At 47.7% G+C, this 20,205-nt stretch overlaps 1 protein-coding gene across 1 annotated transcript in view; it reads right to left on the reverse strand.

Annotated features, from left to right (window-relative positions):
* Positions 1–19,960, reverse strand: part of LOC136701911 (rho guanine nucleotide exchange factor TIAM2) — a 32,857-nt gene extending 12,897 nt beyond the window's left edge. The window contains exons 1-15 of the mRNA XM_066676700.1: positions 19,822–19,960; positions 17,297–17,628; positions 16,702–17,074; positions 13,640–14,014; positions 13,115–13,275; positions 12,511–12,803; positions 11,265–11,437; positions 9,509–9,733; positions 8,945–9,130; positions 8,235–8,381; positions 4,992–5,051; positions 3,594–3,764; positions 2,227–2,331; positions 1,935–2,013; positions 954–1,043 (exon numbers count right to left, since the gene is read on the reverse strand). Of these exons, the coding sequence (XP_066532797.1) occupies positions 954–1,043; positions 1,935–2,013; positions 2,227–2,331; positions 3,594–3,764; positions 4,992–5,051; positions 8,235–8,381; positions 8,945–9,130; positions 9,509–9,733; positions 11,265–11,437; positions 12,511–12,803; positions 13,115–13,275; positions 13,640–14,014; positions 16,702–17,074; positions 17,297–17,622 (2,764 nt within the window). The 5' untranslated portion in view covers positions 17,623–17,628; positions 19,822–19,960. The remainder of the gene's footprint in view (positions 1–953; positions 1,044–1,934; positions 2,014–2,226; positions 2,332–3,593; positions 3,765–4,991; positions 5,052–8,234; positions 8,382–8,944; positions 9,131–9,508; positions 9,734–11,264; positions 11,438–12,510; positions 12,804–13,114; positions 13,276–13,639; positions 14,015–16,701; positions 17,075–17,296; positions 17,629–19,821) is intronic.
* Between the last annotated feature and the right edge of the window lie 245 nt (positions 19,961–20,205).

A 20,205-nucleotide genomic window follows, 5' to 3' on the forward strand; every position in this document is an offset into this window, starting at 1 on the left:
ATCTAAAAAAGAATATGATACATTAATTACAATTTCCATCCATCCATTATCTGTAACCCTTATCCAGTTCAGGGTCACGATGGGTCCAGAGCCTACCTGGAATCATTGGGCGCAAGGTGGGAATACACCCTGGAGGGGGCGCCAGTCCTTCACAGGACAACACACACTCACACATTCACTCACACACTCACACCTACGGACACTTTTGAGTCGCCAATCTACCTACCAACGTGTGTTTTTGGACTGTGGGAGGAAAGCAGAGCACCCGGAGAAAACCCACGCAGACACAGAGAACACACCACACTCCTCACAGACAGTCACCCGGAGGAAACCCACGCAGACACAGGGAGAACACACCACACTCCTCACAGACAGTCACCCGGAGGAAACCCACGCAGACACAGGGAGAACACACCACACTCCTCACAGACAGTCACCTGGAGGAAACCCACGCAGACACAGGGAGAACACACCACACTCCTCACAGACAGTCACCCGGAGGAAACCCACGCAGACACAGGGAGAACACACCACACTCCTCACAGACAGTCACCCGGAGGAAACCCACGCAGACACAGGGAGAACACACCACACTCCTCACAGACAGTCACCCGGAGGAAACCCACGCAGACACAGAGAGAACACACCACACTCCTCACAGACAGTCACCCGGAGCGGGACTCGAACCCACAACCTCCAGGCCCCTGGAGCTGTGTGACTGCGACACCTACCTGCTGCGCCACCGTGCCGCCCCATTAATTACAATTTATTTTAAATATTATTTTTTTGCATGAAATTATTCTGTCACCAGAACCTAACAGCTGCTGCATAAATGTCACACACAAGTCCTCATCAGTGTTATGTGCTGCGTAGCACCACACTGTCCATCCTCCGCTGGTAAAGAACATAAATGCTGCAGTGCAAGGAGAGTTCAGAGTGTGGAGATGAATTACCCTCAGCAAAGGCCAGGGAACCTGGATGCACTTCACTGATGAAAATGTGGCTCCTCCTCAAGCCATCCACGTGCCCCGTCACTGCAAAACCTGCACACACACATCACATGATACACCCATGAGGAAGAGAGGGAGATTTACCAAAGAACTCTCAGAACTGTCAGAAACATCCTGGCACACGGAAGGTCCACACTGGTGCTGTACTTACGATTAACTACTAATAACCATCATCTAGTCGTGATTTAACTTTATATATTATGTCATGTAGTATCTACCTTAAACCTCACTTTAGTGAATAGAAGTTCTGTTAAAACTGCAGCTTCAAATTTAAATATTTACCTCGTTAGTGTTTGTAAAATTACGGTTTGAATTTACAAAAAATCTACTGTTTATTGCATTGTGCTTCCTTTTGCAGGAAGAACACAACCCCATTACATTTCATCTCAAAACAAACCTAAAGAAGTCAGAAGTGTATTCAAACTCAAGCCTGACAAAAAAACAGGAGGTGAATTTAATCATTTATTAGATATTTCACTTTGTATTTTTACCCTGTGAAGGACTGGCGCCCCCTACAGGATGTGTTCCTGCCTTGCGCCCAGTGATTCTGGGTAGACTCCGGACCCACCGTGACCCTGATCTGCTTTTTAAAGGTTACAGACAATGACTGAATGAATAAACTATGTTCTTTGGTAATATAAATATATTCATTCATTGTCTGTAACCCTTATCCAGTTCAGGGTCGCGGTGGGTCCAGAGCCTACCTGGAATCATTGGGCGCAAGGTGGGAATACACCCGGAGCGGGAATCGAACCCACAACCCCCAGGTCCCTGGAGCTGTGTGACTGCGCCACTACCTGCTGCGCCACTGTGCTGCCAATATAAATATATGTAAGTCATATTAATGGACTGTGTAGCACCCTAGGACCAACAGAAAACCACACACAACATGCTGTGTATCCACTAAATGTCCTGCAAACTCACCAAAATCCATGGCATTGTCTTGACGTGACATGAGTACAGTGCGCACATTGAGAGGGCAAACCTCGAGTTCATCGTAGACCTGAGGGAAACAAGAGCATCGACGGGACTGAGATCCAGTTCAGTTCAGCACAGAGAGACCTTACACTAACTCTCCTCTCCTCTCTTCTTACTGACACTCGCAGGATACAAACAACAAACGTTACACAGACTGAAATATAAATCCCAGCTGTGACACTGGTCTTAGTCCATCACGCTACAGATAATGATACAGCCACTGAAACTGACGTCTTACCAGTTCTCTCAGAAGGTCAGAGGGAGCCGAAGACCTGGCCTCAACGTCTGAACCCAAACGCCTCTTCACAAGCAAGCAATGCTGTGATGGGTCCATCTGCCTCGCCTGGAACCAGAAACAGCAATGTTACAGTGAAAATTGCAGTTTTTCCTCTTAACCCATTTACATTTACATTTATGCATTTGGCAGACGCTTTTATCCAAAGCGACTTACAAAAGAGGATCTAACATTCAAACTACAGCACGATTTATACAAAGTACCTTACATTGAGTGTAATATGCCAGGAAGTAATAAGTGCATTAAAGAAAGACTTTCAGAGAGATACTCTTGGAAGAGCTGGGTTTTCAATGATTTCTTGAATGCAGAGAGGGATTCTGTTGCTCTGATAGTGCTTGGAAGCTCGCTCCACCAGCGTGGTACCAGAGATGAGAATAGCCTCGACTGACCTGTACGGGGGGTTGGTCGTGTTAGTTGGCGCTTCTCTGAGGAACGGAGAGGGCGGGCGCTAACGTATGGTTTTAAGAGTCTATTGAGGGAGATGGGAGCAGAACCAGTGAACACTCTGAAGGCCATCATTAGTGATTTGAATTTGTTGCGAGCAGCTAAGGGTAGCCAATGCAGCTCAACTAATAGGGGCGTGACATGTGCTCTTTTAGGCTGGTTGAAGACCAGGCGTGCTGCCGCATTCTGGATCATCTGTAGCGGTCAGGAGAAGACCTGTCAGGAGGGCGTTGCAATAGTCTAGACGGGAGATTACTAACGTCTGAACGAGGAGCTGTGTTGCATGTTGAGTTAGGTATGGCCTAATCTTCCTTATGTTGAATAGGGAGAAGCGGCACGATGGAGCTACAGCGGTAACGTGATCTGCGAAGGTCAGCTGGTCATCAACCATGACACCCAGGTTTCTTACAACCTTGGTGGGAGCCACTGATAGGGAACCCATTGTAGAATATAGAGACATGTCTTCTGTCTGATCTCGTTTTTTTAGTTTAGTGCTGGAGCATTGAGGGTAAGGCTTAGGAAAGGCCTTTTAAAATAAAATAAACCAATGTTAAAAATATAGACAGTGGAATATAAGCAAACATCTGACACCAAACGAGGCTCGGCCGATCCACTACATTTGGGGAAATGAGGATGGGGTACAGGTACATTTTGGCTGATCCACTGCTTTAGGAGGAAGAGCTTCCAGGATACGTGATTAATTATTGAAGAATGTGAGGTGATTAATGCAGGGACACGGGGATAGTTTTAAGCTGCTCTAGGCTCTTTTTTCACTTCTTTCATCAAGTTCAGGATAACCACAGGAGGGAGGAAATGCTGACTCAGAAGCAGAAGAAGCTCCTGTAGAAGACAGAGACAGGAGTTACCTTGCAGGCCACGGAGAGAAGGTCGGACACCAGGAAATCCTGCTTCACGGGAACACTGAGGGCCTGACCATCAGGCATGGACACCAGCACCATGCTCTCCACAGGGCAGTCCCAGAGAAGGCCTTCAGGGGGCGCTGCAGGGTGCAGTTTGAGCAAACCGTCCAGTCTCTGCTGGGAAGGAATGAGGACAGATATTTGTATATTCACAGAGCTAGTGTATGAATTCTATAGCTTTTATGTAAGTTCACTTGAATTATAATTAAACATAATATTTTATATCTCCAGGGTTACAGTGTAAATTTGATCATTGATTATGTGTTTGTTAGTTTTTCACACTATTCGTTTGCTGCTGTAACGTTTGAATTTCCCTCAGGGATTAATAAAGTCTGTCGTGGGTGGGTAGGGCTTTCCTAATGTGGAATATAAAACCCCTGTAACGTCAAGGACAGCAATGTAAACACTCATTTTTAAGTTACAGAAGTTAAAGGAGCAACAGCTAATGCTAATGTATCTGGTGCCCATGGCAACACCTCATTGAGGTCAGAGTTCACTGACAATAGTTGTTGTGATGAAATGAGGCTCCTCCCCTTCTCTATGGAGGCTCTTCACACGCCGTCGGCCTGTTTACAAAGCGCAGTGTCAACAGAGCAGCAGGCTGCTGGGACAGCTGTGTAAGCCCAGCCTTCGGAGAACAGAGAGAGCCACCCCCCACCCTCAGAAACACACTCCCGCTCCCTCCTTCAGGGGATTAGAGGGGTGAGAAAGCTCCTGTCCAACAATGCCGCTGGCACCTGGGCCTGGCACAGCATGGGGCTTTAACAAACAGACAGTGGGAAAACCTGGTTCCATTTGGTGGGGAAAGTCTGTGAGGGGGCACCTGCTGAGTTGGATGGGGGAAAGTGAACGCTCTGAATGGCACATATGGGCATTATGGGATGTGCAAAGAGCTGCAGTATCCATTAGGCTCTTCATTAAGGCCCTCCTAGTGGTGTAGATTTTTAAACCACACGTTCTAATCAGTAACACAACAAATGTGTCAGGGAGGCGGTGGCAGTGATGCTACTCTCCGCACACCTGCCAAAACGCCACAAGGATCAAACACCACAGCTGAATTCTCCCCCTGTCTAAACAGCCCTGTTCAGAGCGACCGCTTTCGGCGCCTGCTGCTTTAAATGATAACGAGCCGCCCGCTGTTCACCGGGACCCAGGAGGAGCGAGGAGCAGAGGCTCTGGCTTTAAGCCAGATTTTACAGCGCTGTGATTGGACAGACTCCGACAAGGAGGTGGGACAATTCTGAAGCGTCTCTACATAAGAAGCAGAACAAGATCAGATCGTAAAAACAGTTTAGCCCATAAAAGGAACAGATTCTATTCCTTTATGCCGTGGTGTGTAAGTACCTCAGAGCTGCTTTGCGTTGCTGGATGGCAAAGAGTTCCAGGGGTGTGTCCTTCAAATATCTGCAACAAGAATAAGACACAAACAAACAAACGCATCAGTATCCTTCCAGGGTAACATCCGTGCCCCAAAAAAAGCAGCAGGGTTTCTATCTTTGCTCCTAATTAGAAACCGTACGTCTGAGTCAGCAGCTTTGATACTATTCCTTTCCCCGGATCGGAACAGAAAGGGGTTTCTGAGGTTTGGAAGGAAATAATCAAAGCCCCGAGTGATGCTGTAATTACAGCTCAGTGTGGGCAGCCTAATGCAGCAGCCTTCACCAGCACGAGCCACTGTCTCCCTCACCCAGACGCCCGTCTGTCCCAACCAGCCATCACCATCCTCCACAGCACCTCAGACAGACACACAATGACCACACACATCACACCACAACCCGGGCCTGGGGGCTGGAGCTGATCATAGGGGCATACTGGAAATCCTTCACCCAAAGCCACCCTTAAACACCTGAAAGGACGGAGATGGGGTGAATTAGCGTTAACAAGTTGAACCAGTGCCGCATCTGGAGCAGTTCAGTGCTTGCTGGGGGTCAGTGATGATAACTCACCTCAGCCAAGTCATCAAAGCCTTCTGGAAGTAATCACACTGACCCCCCCCCCACCCACCCTCCAATTCCCCATGGCCATGTCTGCTGCTGACCAGAGCCGGGCAGACTGCAGATGACAGAAGGCCAGTCTTTTCCAGCTGTGCGATATCTATGTGGTTTTACACAAACCTTCTGTTTCTCTCCTGCCCTCTCCAGCTTGCAGCAATTAGGCACATGTGGCTCATGCTAACCTCCTTCATTGGAGGGGAGTGTTATTAGGGGTCTTTGGGCTGAGATTAAGCTGCTGTGGGTCATTACCAGACTGCAGGGGCTGAGCAATCACCTCCAATCGCTCGTGACTCAGGCGGGGAGCATGTGCGTGGATTTGGAGCTCCTGGATTTGGAGATTTGAGCTGAAATGAACAGCGCTGTTGTATTTTTCCTGCTGTTTCAGCTGCAGCATGAGAGCTGAGGAGTGAAGTGGTGGGAGGGTTTGTAATACCCCAGAGGGGTGGAGGGGTTGGGGGTGTTTTCGTGTTTCCTGACCTGACAGCTCAGTCGGGATTGAAGCACCTACTATGTGGACAAAACAGACGTCTCTATATAGCAATAGTGCTGTTTATATGAGTATCAGTGGCGGATGCTGGTCTTTCAAGGAGGGGAAGCTCAATTTCAGCCTACATCATAAAATGTGTTGGTTTATTTATACGTAAATTCTACCCTCCGTTCCTTTTTAAGAAAATGATCTGTGACCCTGTCGTACCAACAAGGCGTCTTTTCCAGGGACCTGACTAGTGTCCTCTCAATGGCCAGCAGAGCTAGGCTGCTTAAACGGCCTTGGCCCATGTGAAGTGTGTCCGCCTGTGCTCCCACGGATCTTTACACCAAAGGATCGCTGATTCGCTCATTTCTCTGTCACTCAAAAAGGGATTTAGCCTCAGACAGATCATCCAATCATCATGCAGAAGCTGAGCGTTCAGGCCAGCCGAGGCCAGCCCACTGCCCCATAGACCCCCAGAGACGCTGAGCGTCCGATGGGCGGGACAAAGCCCAGCATTTATCCAATGACTCGTCTCGTTTCGCTGCACTTCGCTGCTGAACTCTGTGGACGTCCTCACTGTATAAAGCACTGTGAAGCTGCGGGAATGATTGAGAGGAAAGCCGCGTCTTTACCAGTGATAAGAAGCTGATTCTGAACAAAAGTTGAGCGCGTTGTTGTGCATATTTATTCAATGACATGTACACACAACAGTATATATTTGATCACTTATTTTTTTACATTTTAGGGGAAGCTGAGCTTCCCTTGCAGTCTTTGAGCAATCACCACTGATGAGTAACATATCAAGCCTACTACATGAGTGCTGGTCTTTGCCTCTTTTAAGCAACACTAGGCAAGATTTGGTATTTTCCTACCCTCCCCCAAAGTTACATAGTGCCGTTTCTGCAGTGCTGATCCCTGAGTAGCAACAACAGAGGCTCCATTCAGAAGCCATTCCAGAAGATTTCTTAGATCTCCATTTTTAACACGGTATACAAGCTCCATGTTGCTTTTATATTTCCAAGAGATCAAATAAACTCTTTGAGACCAGATTAGCAAAGTCTTATTATAGATTTGTTTAATCAGATTAACAATAAAATGTGACTGAAGTGTGAACAAGATTTATGAGTGTTCATTTTGTGACGTTGTAACACAAACAAAACATAACTCCCCTACATTTACTAGGGAATGATCTTTACATGCTGAGTGAATGTAACAAAGGCACTGAACAGGGCAAGAATTGGCCCCGTGTGGGGCTCTACATGGTCCCTGACACTGTATGACAGTCTATTACCCATAATGCAAATATGAGCAGACAAACCTTCCAAATGCTAATGCATGGTTGTATAGAAAGCAATGTAATTCATGCACTGGCCTGTTGATTTTGGTTTTAATGAACCCGTCACGCCTTCCTCTGTAACAGGAATGTCAGGCAGCCGCTAACAAATAAAAAGGGGGCAACAGTCCAGAAGCTGTTCTGCTTTCCAAACGCACATGACCAGTGCCTTAGCAATTAGCCAGATAAAAAGATTACAGGCAAAACAAGGCGGGGAATTTGTAGGTCACGCTTTATAAAGAGTGTTAAAGCGCATTCCAGCAACCAGTGTTTTTCAACAGATTAATCTGAGCCAGGGACTCAAACAGGTTTCAAACAGAGGGGCTTCAGAAAGGTGCCACGGGGCGGGAGCCAGGCCCCCGATCATAAAGAGCTGTTTACACAGGTGATAAGACCAAAAAAAAGGGTTCACTTTTCCACCACAGCCTAGTGCAAGGTTTTTGGTTGCAGTAAAGTAGTGATACTATAAAACAACAGGGAAATGGCGATGGTTTTTAAATCGTTTGTTTAAAAAGGATCATTGCAGTGTAGTGTGTACCCCATTTGCTGCTCTGACAGCTTCTGCACTCTGGGAATACTTTACACCGTGTTCTTTATCTGCACGGCTGATTTACACCACTCTAGACCACTCTTGGCACTGAGTTTACAGACCTCAGGCTCGTGTGCAGACATGGCTCTAAGCTCTATGTTGAAGGGGTGTTCACAGATGTTTGGGAATACAGCGTAGATTCTTTTAAATGCTGTCTCCGTGTGTGTGCTTCTGAGTGAGTGTTTGTTTTGAACTCTACCTGGGACAGGGACTGTCTCTTTTCATGGTTTCGTCTGCTCAGACTGTCCAGTCCTTTCTGAGAGGAGAAAATGCTTCTCTTGCTACGGACGCCTCTAGTGTGGCAGCGGGAACGTCTTTTCAGAGTGGCTTCGTCACGTGTGCACATCTATAAACACACACACACACACACACACATAGGTCACTTTGGTTCAGTAAGTGAGTAGTTGTTGTTATTGAGCAGGGAATGAAGGATGAAGCCGAGAAAATTCCCAGACAGCCAACCGCGAGCTGAGAGAAAGAGCAAAATGGCTGTGTATGGTGCTGTCTTACTAGTGTTCCGCCCAAAACTGAATCCTCTGACTCATATCCATGTAGAAATTAACTGTGGCAAACCATTAAACCAAGTATGCAAGTGTAATTAACCAAGATTAACTTCATACGCAACCACTGTTTGCTCCTGTATCTTTTTAAGAGCTAGGAACCGCCTCTAAACGACTGAAGATGTGACACGGGAAGTGCTGCTATTATTTACATTACTTACAGCACTTGGCAGACACACGTATCCAGATGGATTTACAATCACTGTAATGGCACAGACGTTACGAGAATGAGGGGTTAGGAGTCTAGCCAAGGTGTAGTCTGATAGGGCAGTGATCCCCACCTTTCTACACCTAACTCTAACTTGGCTTTTTTTTAGCTTGACCAGTGAAAGTGGTGTTCTCTCCTCACCAGGGCATGGAACGAAGACACAGAGAAGATGCCCAGACGGCTGAGGGCCAGTTTGGAAGGGCGTCCAACGGCGCCCAGCAGGTTCTTTGGGTTCGGCGGCTCGGTGCCCTGCAGACTGGCCAGATAACAGCGCATTCTGAACAGCTCCATGTTAAACTTCTCCAGGTTCTGCTCCCACTGCTGGATCTGCAAAACAACAGCAACACACCTCCATTTATCTTTACATGTTTGTGACTTTTCATATACACTCAACGGTCACTGTATATCTACACTCTACATTACACTGCTGTGTCTGATCCACTCTACACCAGCACAACACACACTAACACACCACCACCACCGTCAGTGTCACTGCAGCACTGAGAATGATCCACCACCACATCACACCTGCTCTGTGGGGGTCCTGACCATTGAAGAACAGGGTGAAATGGGGATTACAAAGTATGCAGAGCATCAGATGGACTCCTGTGTGGTCAGTGGAGCTGATAAAATGGACAGTGAGCGTAGAAACAAGGTACGTGTTCCTAATCCAGCGATCGCTCAGTGTGTAATATGTTCCCTCACCTGGCTCTCCACCGCCTTCCTGTTCTTCTGGTCACTGATGACGGTCATTTGCAGCTCGGCCATCTTCTTCATCTTAGTGTCCATGTCTATTTTCTGCAGCAAGGTTTTGCTCTGGGTCCTGAGCAGCCGCAGGGTGTCCTCTTTTCCCTGGCGTTTGGCCAGATGTGAGGCACTGGCCGAGTGGATGGCCGTCACCCAGTTCTCCAGGTCAGTCTGATTAGAGGCCTGCAGGACCAGAGAGGGTGAAGAGGGGGTCACAGAGGGTCGTATGGACATCAACAGGGACCGTTAAAGTCAGCTGACATTCACGTTAGGCTCATGTACAGCTGCTCCAAGGTGTCCCATTCTATACATTCACATACTGTATGTGGACGATTGAATTCTGACAGAGATTTAAAGCAGAAATCTAATGAGAATAAAGCGTAACACAACAGAGCCCTCTCCTGTTCCAAGAGAATGTCATAGCCCACAAACATGAGAGCACAGAGCCCTCCAGCTGAGACACACACGGCCAATGTCTCATTACAGTCCACAGTTTACCAAGACAGAGTTACAAATCTGGCAGTGAGGGAGCATAATATACAGACCAACCTAGTCATTATGAGCTAGTGTAGCAACAAATAAAATCCATTCTAAAGCGCAATGTGGTTTCTGGATGTGATCCTGCTACAAGTAAGCAGACAATCACCCTGAGCATTATGAGATATAAGAACGTTTCTTACTCTGTGGTGGGGGCTGAATGGAAAAACAGACAAGAGAAGCCAGGTTTATAGTCTCAGCCTTACACACAGTTATTAAAGGTGTAGTAAAAGTGGTATATTATCATTGCAATGTAAAGGAGTGCAAATTAAAGGTGACATTTTATGAAAGAAAAACTTTTATTATGAAAAAAAGAGGAGGTTATCATACACAATGTGCGCAGAGAAATAAGTGCATTGAGTAAAAACTGAGAAAACGACAACGGAGAAGAAAGACAACCGAGCAAAAACGGCTAAAAACCAGAGCTTCTGCTCCTCGCTCGTCAGTGCTGCGCGCTCAGGGTCTGGGTGAACAGCGAGTGGCTCATTCTTATTTAAAGGAACAGGCTGTTCAGAACAGGGCTGTTTGGATAAGGGGAGAAAGCTGCTGTGTTGTTAATATTTTTAACTAGGTCAATTACATCAGAAATCCCAAACACACCAGCTCTAATCACTACAAACCCTTTATATTTTACCACTAATTTGAAGAGTGTTTTTTAGACGTTAACGTGGCCTTCAGTCTGGGGTTTCTACATCTCCTCCTAGACAGGAGCCTGGTCTTGCACAAGTAGAAATAACTGCCCGGCAGCATGAAGACTTTCCTGTAAAGACACTGCTGCTCCTCTCCAATTAGCATTGTGCAAACGACACGCCTAAATCATCACACGCTCGCCTCAAACTCTGTCACAAGTCTAAGCAAGTCTCTCAGTGATTACTTAAAAATTCATTGCAGTTTGAGGTTTATGATAACGTACGCAATCCCAGGCGTCAAATATCTTTTTAATGACTACATTTGCGGTAAAGACTTGAAGTACATTATATGCAAATATTCGGGCCCTTGTGATCAACCCTGACTTCACAGAGCATTGAATACGACATATTTAACTGCAGAAAAATATCTGATAAAAAAATAAATATAGACAAATGTATGTTCTTTGAACCCTGAAAAAGACCTGTGCGCCAAAATAACCCAAACTTTTGCATTCAGCAACAAAATCTAAAGGTAATAGAATCTACACCTGAAAGAGGTAGACATCTCCGTAAGCGTTGCTGAGACAGAAGACGTGCTCTTTTTTGGGGTGTTCGGGGACAGCCTGGACGATGCTGTCCTCGGCCTGCAGGGCGTAACGGGGCACGGCCTCCTGTTCCAGACCACTTTTACCATTAGCCTCGCTCAGCAACAGTGTACAGCCTGAGGACAAAACAGAGCAGGCGTGACATACAATATCACAGCACGCATTTGCTGAACTTCATGCTTCAGCCTTAGGATGTCAGTTTGATGAAGAACCATGTTTGATTGGACATAGGAATAATCATATTTCAAACCCATAACTGTCAAATAATTCAGAGGATCCAGTGAGAGTGAGTGTAGATTTGTACCAACAGCAAAACACTATGTGTGTGTTTATCACAGGTGGGGACGTTTCCTGTGGAGAAATCTGCTTAGTTCCAGTGATATTTTGGAAAGGGATATTCTGGAATATTTTTGGTTACCACTGAAAGTGACTGAAAGTGAAAGTGTGGGTTCGATTCCCACTCCGGGTGACTGTCTGTGAGGAGTGTGGTGTGTTCTTCCTGTGTCTGCGTGGGTTTCCTCCGGGTGACTGTCTGTGAGGAGTGTGGTGTGTTCTTCCTGTGTCTGCATGGGTTTCCTCCGGGTGACTGTCTGTGAGAAGTGTGGTGTGTTCTCCCTGTGTCTGCGTGGGTTTCCTCCGGGTGACTGTCTGTGAGGAGTGTGGTGTGTTCTCCTTGTGTCTGCATGGGTTTCCTCCGGGTGACTGTCTGTGAGGTGTGTGGTGTGTTCTTCCTGTGTCTGCGTGGGTTTCCTCCGGGTGACTGTCTGTAAGGTGTGTGGTGTGTTCTTCCTGTGTCTGCGTGGGTTTCCTCTGGGTGACTGTCTGTGAGGAGTGTGGTGATTTGGGTCAATTAATAAAATAACCTTTGATCAGACCTAGAAAACACTCTGGGCAAGACTCCTAACTCTGCATTAGCCTACATACACTACATGTTTAAAGCCCTTTTGGATATGTATCTTTCACCATGAGGCCAAACACAGAACAACGAGTTTACTTCAGAAGTATGTGCTATATAACTCAGCCCAAGTACTCAACACGTTTACTGTTTTCCCTCTTCGTCACACCCACTTCGGCTCAGGAAGGACCTGTTAATGACCTGATTAATTGCTTTAGAACAGGAAAAAACACTAAAGACACCGAGCAGGGGGTAGCTCAGAACCAAGAATGTATACAAAAGAGCGATTCTCACCCTTGAGTGTGACCCAGTACTGCCTCCACCTGCGGCGGGTCAGCAGCTCCAGTTTGCGCTCCTTGTGGAGGCTGATGAGTGGTTTGAAAGCCAGCCATCCAGCCCTCCGCACCACGCCCTGCTCCTTCTCAAACAGCAGCTCCATCTGCTCCAGAGAGCCCAGAGATCCACTGCTGGTCTCGCCCTGCTCCCCCTCGCACTCACAGGCCTGCAGAGCATCCGACAGAGCGCCACACGGCTCCAGATCCTGCATGAAGCTCTCGTACACCTTCTGCCTCTGACTCTGCTGGACACTGCAGAGAAATTCAACAGACATTGAGGCCGTAGAAAACATGCCGTAGATCAACAAGGGAGTGGACAATAGGGCAGAATAACACCTTTTGTTGACTTTGAGTGAAAGTTAGCTCAGATATTTTCTACAAAGAATACACTTCATCTCATTTTAATGCACGGTTAGTGCATAAGGTGTGGCACAATTCCCATTTTCATTAGTTTAACCTCACTTCCATCCCTGGCACTTTATAAAAACACACCCCCAGCTAATGCTCGGTCGCTTATTCAAATCAAGGCACAAAGGTTGAGTGTTGCCCTGCATGCTGAACACCTGATTGTTTTCCAGGGCACGTATGGGTCGGTTAGAGAGCAGGCTGACTGGGTCTGGCTGGACACCATGCCGCTCCAGTATGGTCCACAGGTCAGCTGAAGAGTGGAGTCGCTCAGCAGACCGTCCACTCCACTGCTGACAGGCTCCACGGTGCTCGGCTCCTGAGGGAGGGGAGAAGAGGAGAGTAAACACTAACACACTCGCATTACAGGGCTAACACCTCGCTGCCAGGGCGCTAAGCACTGCTTCACACTTTCTGTGTGAAGAGGATTGAAAAGAAAGAAACGAGCAGTTAAAGTCAGTATGTTTATAGGTTTGTCAATCACGTTTATAGACTGCTTTAATATTACTGTGGTCACTAACCAAAGTGAGTAGTCAGTGAGACATTCAGTGGCCTACATTCATCTGATAGCATTCACACAGGTGTTCGGGCAGCGTCTATGTTTTGAAAGAAGCACACAAAGAGCCGAGCTTCCCTTGGTGTTGTTTTGTGTCTGCCCACATCACACTCTTTTCATCCCTCACCTGCAGCCTGCGTTTCTTCCGGCTCAAGCTGCCGGTCCAGTCGCCGAGGCGGCGTATTCGGCTTTTCAGGGAGTCTTTCCTGCTGTTGCTGTCAGCCGCTGGTTTTCTACAAGGTAAAGTGAGTGAGGAGAAAGCCTGAGGTTCTGGGTGTCTCTCGTCTTGGAGGTCGGCGGTGTCCTGGTCCTGAACTGTGGGCAGCATTCCAGTCGTGGGGAAGGGTCCTGTCAGGTTTGGGTTAGTGTAGAGGTCACCAAATGAAGGCAGGACAAAGTCTTTCTGGTCGATGGAGAGCAGGACAGAGTCTCCGATGCCGCTGTCCTCTTCACCGCGCCCAGAATAACCAGGGACATAGACGTTGCTGCTGTTCATTCTGGACTGGTGACAGTGCAGGACATAAGAGGCAAATGAGCATGTTGTAAAATCTACTGTATATCTATATGTCTTTAATTTAATTATATACTTTTAATTATAGACTTTGTACATTAAACACAACTACACACTTAACAATCACTATAAACAACACAATAGAGTCCATGCACCACCACCACCACAATTTATAAACACCTTGTTTTAACAAGATAATCAGCATAATTTACTAGAACGCCCAACAATAAAACAATTAATCCCCAGCCATCACAGTCACACTGAAAACTCAACACACTACAAATTCATACTGGATTTGAATCACCCCAGAGTTATCACTGTCACACTCTAAAAGAACTACACACACTGCAGATTCATACTGGATTTCATTAATTCATTCATTGTCTGTAACCCTTACCCAGTTCAGGGTCACGGTGGGTCCAGAGCCTACCTGGAATCATTGGGCACGAAGCAGCAACACACCCTGGAGGGGGCGCCAGTCCTTAACAGGGCAATACACACTCATTCACTCGCACCTACGGACAATTTTGAGTCACCAATCCACCTACCAACGTGTGTTTTTGGACTGTGGGAGGAAACCGGAGCACCCGGAGGAAACCCACGCAAAAACAGGGAGAACACACCACACTCCTCACACACAGTCACCCGGAGGAAACCCACGCAGACACAGGGAAAACACACCATGCTCCTAACAGACAGTCACCCGGAGGAAACCCACGCAGATACAGGGAAAACACACCATGCTCCTAACAGACAGTCACCCGGAGGAAACCCACGCAGACACAGGGAGAACACACCACACTCCTCACAGACAGTCACCCGGAGGAAACCCACGCAGACACAGAGAGAACACACCACACTCCTCACAGACAGTCACCCGGAGGAAACCCACGCAGACACAGGGAAAACACACCATGCTCCTCACAGACAGTCACCCAGAGGAAACCCACGCACACAGGAAGAACACACCACACTCCTAACAGACAGTCACCCGGAGGAAACCCACGCAGACACAGGGAGACACGCAGACACCACACTCCTCACAGACAGTCACCTGGAGGAAAACCCACGCAGACGCAGGAAGAACACACCACACTCCTCACAGACAGTCACCCGGAGGAAACCCACACAGACACAGGGAGAACACACCACACTCCTCACAGACAGTCACCCGGAGGAAACCCACGCAGACACAGGGAGAACACACCACACTCCTCACAGACAGTCACCCAGAGGAAGCCCATGCAGACACAGGGAGAACACACCACACTCCTCACAGACAGTCACCCGGAGGAAACCCACGCAGACACAGGGAGACACGCAGACACCACACTCCTCACAGACAGTCACCCGGAGGAAACCCACGCAGACACAGAGAGAACACACCACACTCCTCACAGACAGTCACCTGGAGGAAACCCACGCAGACACAGGGAGAACACACCACACTCCTCACAGACAGTCACCTGGAGGAAACCCACGCAGACACAGGAAGAACACACCACACTCCTCACAGACAGTCACCTGGAGGAAAACCCACGCAGACGCAGGAAGAACACACCACACTCCTCACAGACAGTCACCCGGAGGAAACCCACACAGACACAGGGAGAACACACCACACTCCTCACAGACAGTCACCCGGAGGAAACCCACGCAGACACAGGGAGAACACACCACACTCCTCACAGACAGTCACCCAGAGGAAACCCATGCAGACACAGGGAGAACACACCACACTCCTCACAGACAGTCACCCAGAGGAAACCCATGTAGACACAGGGAGAACACACCACACTCCTCACAGACAGTCACCCGGAGGAAACCCACGCAGACACAGGGAGACACGCAGACACCACACTCCTCACAGACAGTCACCCGGAGGAAACACACGCAGACACAGAGAGAACACACCACACTCCTCACAGACAGTCACCCGGAGGAAACCCACGCAGACACAGGGAAAACACACCATGCTCCTCACAGACAGTCACCCGGAGGAAACCCACGCACACAGGAAGAACACACCACACTCCTCACAGACAGTGACCTGGAGGAAAACCCACGCAGGAAGAACACACCACACTCCTCACAGACAGTCACCCGGAGGAAACCCACACAGACACAGGGAGAACACACCACACTCCTCACAGACAGTCACCCAGAGGAAACCCATGCAAACACAGGGAGAACACACCACACTCCTCACAGACAGTCACCCAGAGGAAACCCATGTAGACACAGGGAGAACACACCACACTCCTCACAGACAGTCACCCGGAGGAAACCCACGCAGACACAGAGAGAACACACCACACTCCTCACAGACAGTCACCTGGAGGAAACCCACGCAGACACAGGGAGAACACACCACACTCCTCACAGACAGTCACCCGGAGCGGGACTCGAACCCACAACCTCCAGGCCCCTGGAGCTGTGACAGAGACACTAACTGCTGCACCACTTTGCCACCCTAATACAGGATTTAAATATCTCATTTATTACAGAAAAACACTGCAGATTCATACTGGATTAACACATCTCCAAAACCTACCCAAGTAAAATCCAGCCCTAACAGGGTCTTAGATGCTTCTTCGCATCTTGTACCCTTCTGTATTATCACTACAGTGAAAGCTGATATTGTGGTATTGTTTAACAGAGAGATTGCTCAGCCCTACCTGGTGGAGGTCGTCAGTGACGTGTGTGTTTAAAGGGGCTGTGTTACAGGAGATGTAGTCGTCAGTGCGTGAGGAGGACAGCGTGGTGTAGCCACTGCTGTTGTCAGAAGGCTGAGCGCTGGTGAAGACGTTATCACAGAGATCCGTCCCAGTTCCCCACGGAGAGTCGTACCAGGACACGTCAGAACTCAGGGAGCTACCTTTACTGTCCCTCAGCGTGGAGTCTTTCGGGACATCGTCCAGCTCTGGTCTGCTGTTGGTGAACTCCACTCTCAGGCTTCCGTCCTGTCTGAACAGCACTTTGGGGCTATTCCTGCTGTGACAGGTTTCAGAGCCAGAGCTCCGGGCTGAGGGTTGGGGGCTAGTGCCCTGGCTGTATGCACAAAGAGGTAAAAATAAATAGATCAGTGACCAATATGTAATTTGGAGATAAATGGGGAATGACCACTATCAATGCAACTGTGGAGTTACTGTCTATGTTGCTGTTGTAAGTGTACACATTGTAATCTGAAGTGAATTGGATGCAGTACTGGATTCTGGGGTTGAGTGAATGTGGGAGTATCAAACACAGGACAGTGTTTAGACAGATATTTACACATAGCAGATCTTCTGGTGGGCCAGGAGACACTCGTAGTCCAGTTCGCTGTTGTTCTGAACGGAGCCGGGCGGCGCTTTATTGTTGTTGTTGCTCTTGATGTATTCACAGTTGCGGGAGGTGTAAGGCTGGCTGTTTTTGTGCTGGTTCTGTCCAGTCCTGGATGAGCCACGAGTCTTATAGGCTGCCGCTCCTCGTTCTCCTGCGCTCCTCCACCAGCTGTGGGGGGACAGCACCTCCTCTATGGGGGAGTTTATCTTCAGAGAGCACGGCCGGGTCCTGCTGGGGAGGATGAAGCTGCTGTGCTGACTGTCTGTGTTCCCCATTCTCAGCTAGGAGCACAAACAGAAACAAACAGAGATTGGAAACAATGGAGGATTGTAAATAATAACTAACTGAGGCTCTGTGGAATGGATTTTCCATGGCAATATTCATGAAGTTGTAATGGTTGGTCAGTGTAGTGGATAACACCACTGCCCTCTGGTTTGATTCTCAGCTCTGGCAGGAAAACCGCACAGTCCTTGGGCAAGACTCCTAACACTGCATCATTTTACCTCTATTACAAGACTAAAACCTGAATGAGCACTGGACAAATGCCACATACATCTGTGAAACTTGAATGCTATGTATGTCATCATCAAAAATCCTACTCAACTGAATGGTTCATCGTAGCCACCTTTATTTAGAGTCGTAACGTTAATGAACATGACTGTGTTGTTGTAGCTGATGGAACCAATGAAGTTCTGAAACAACAATGGCTTTGTTGCCGTGCTGACACCACAAAATAAAAACCCTATAAAAAAACAGTTTCAAATTTAGCTATTTTCAGAGACCACCCTCACTGCCTTCTAACAGTTTTAAGAAGTTTTAAGACGAGCACATATCCAGATTTTACTAAGAGATCTTTCATTCATTCATTCATTATCTGTAACCCTTATCCAGTTCAGAGTCGCGGTGGGCCCAGAGCCTACCTGGAATCATTGGACGCAACGTGGGAATACACCCTGGAGGGGGCGCCAGTTCTTCACAGGGCAACACACACACTCACACATTCACACCTACGGACACTTTTGAGTCGCCAATCCACCTACCAACGTGTGTTTTTGGACTGTGGGAGGAAACCGAAGCACCCGGAGGAAACCCACACAGACACAGAGAGAACACACCACACTCCTCACAGACAGTCACCCGGAGGAAACCCACGCAGACACAGGGAGAACATACCACACTCCTCATAGACAGTCACCCGGAGGAAACCCATGCAGACTCAAGGAGAACACACCACACTCCTCACAGACAGTCACCCGGAGGAAACCCACACAGACACAGAGAGAACACACCACACTCCTCACAGACAGTCACCCTGAGGAAACCCACGCAGACACAGGGAGAACACACCACACTCCTCACAGACAGTCACCCGGAGGAAACCCATGCAGACACAGGGAGAACACACCACACTCCTCACAGACAGTCACCCGGAGGAAACCCACGCAGACACAGGGAGAACACACCACACTCCTCACAGACAGTCACCCGGAGGAAACCCACGCAGACACAGGGAGTTCTTAGTTTAACAAAAACTTAATACTTAACAAGAACTATATATCTACATATTGTCATAGTCGAAAAAAGCCATTCATCTCTAAAATAGTAACGTTACAGAAGAAGGAATAACTCTTCAGTGTAGAAAGATTTATTTTGGAGTAATTTTAGAGCAGTTCTGTGGTTTCATTCATTAAATCCTTGTATAGTCTAAAAGGCTGCTGCTGATATATAATAAGAGTGACTGAAAAATGGAGAAGGAGAAATGGAGAGACAAGGTTTTTTTAGTATGACACACTGTATACACATTAATATTTGTTTTTGGCTGTATTTTACACCATACACCTTTTGGACACATTCTGTGCGGTGGACAGTCTGGAAAGAGCCCCTGGTAAACGTCAGTAATGTAAAAGTAAAAGAGACTGAAAGGTTAAGGAGAGTTTGTGGTAACAGTTTTACCATGTTGTGTAAAGCCTGTCCAACCTTGAAGGTGTTAATAAGAAAGTGCTGTATTCCTTAAGTTCACATGCGCCCACAAACTGTCATAGCAACCGTTGCTAGGTTGGACAAGCTTTACTCAGCGTTGTGATGTTTGTTTGTTTACTTGTATTTTCTTTCTTACGCACTCTTTTTCTGTCACAACACTCTTCCTCTCTCACTCACACACACACACACACTTTCTGTCCCTCACATACACACACACACACACACACACACACACACACTCGTTTTACTTTCTGGTACTTGGCAGCTTTCTCTCTTTCCTGCTTTTCTCTCATTACATGGACTCTTCTCTTCCTCTCTCTCTCATTCTCATCACTAATTCAATTTTCTTTTAATTTCTCATTCTAACTCACTCACTTTAATCACACACCTATGTATTTTATTCACTCTTAGTGCTCTCTCTCTCTCTCACACACACACACACACACACACATTAAAAGTATGTAATGCTACACACGGATAGACGTAAACCGTACCAGCTGTTATTCCCGTCCTCAGGTTGATCAGAAATAACCCGTCATATTCCTCAGTGCAGTCCTCTGTTAGTCCCACTGTTCTCTGTATTACTCCTTCTCTGTGCTGTCCTCCAGTCCACTGAGCTCTTCCAGAGTTACGAGGGATCTCTCTCTCTCTCTCTGACTCCCTCTCTCTCCCCCTCCAGCTGTCCCGCTGCCTCTCTGCTCATCTGTGGGGAAACAGAAGAGGGAGGGACCTGTGTGAGAAACACAGCCAGTCCTTGTGTGTGTGTGTGTGTGTGTGTATGTGTGTGTGTGTGTGTGTGTGTGTGGTGGGAAGGCCACCAAACCCCCCAATCCCCCAACCCCAAATCCAAACAGCCCTCACGCTTTCTTTCTGGCTTC

The sequence above is a fragment of the Hoplias malabaricus genome, chromosome 7 (genome assembly GCF_029633855.1).
Source record: "Hoplias malabaricus isolate fHopMal1 chromosome 7, fHopMal1.hap1, whole genome shotgun sequence".
Lineage (NCBI taxonomy): Eukaryota > Metazoa > Chordata > Actinopteri > Characiformes > Erythrinidae > Hoplias > Hoplias malabaricus.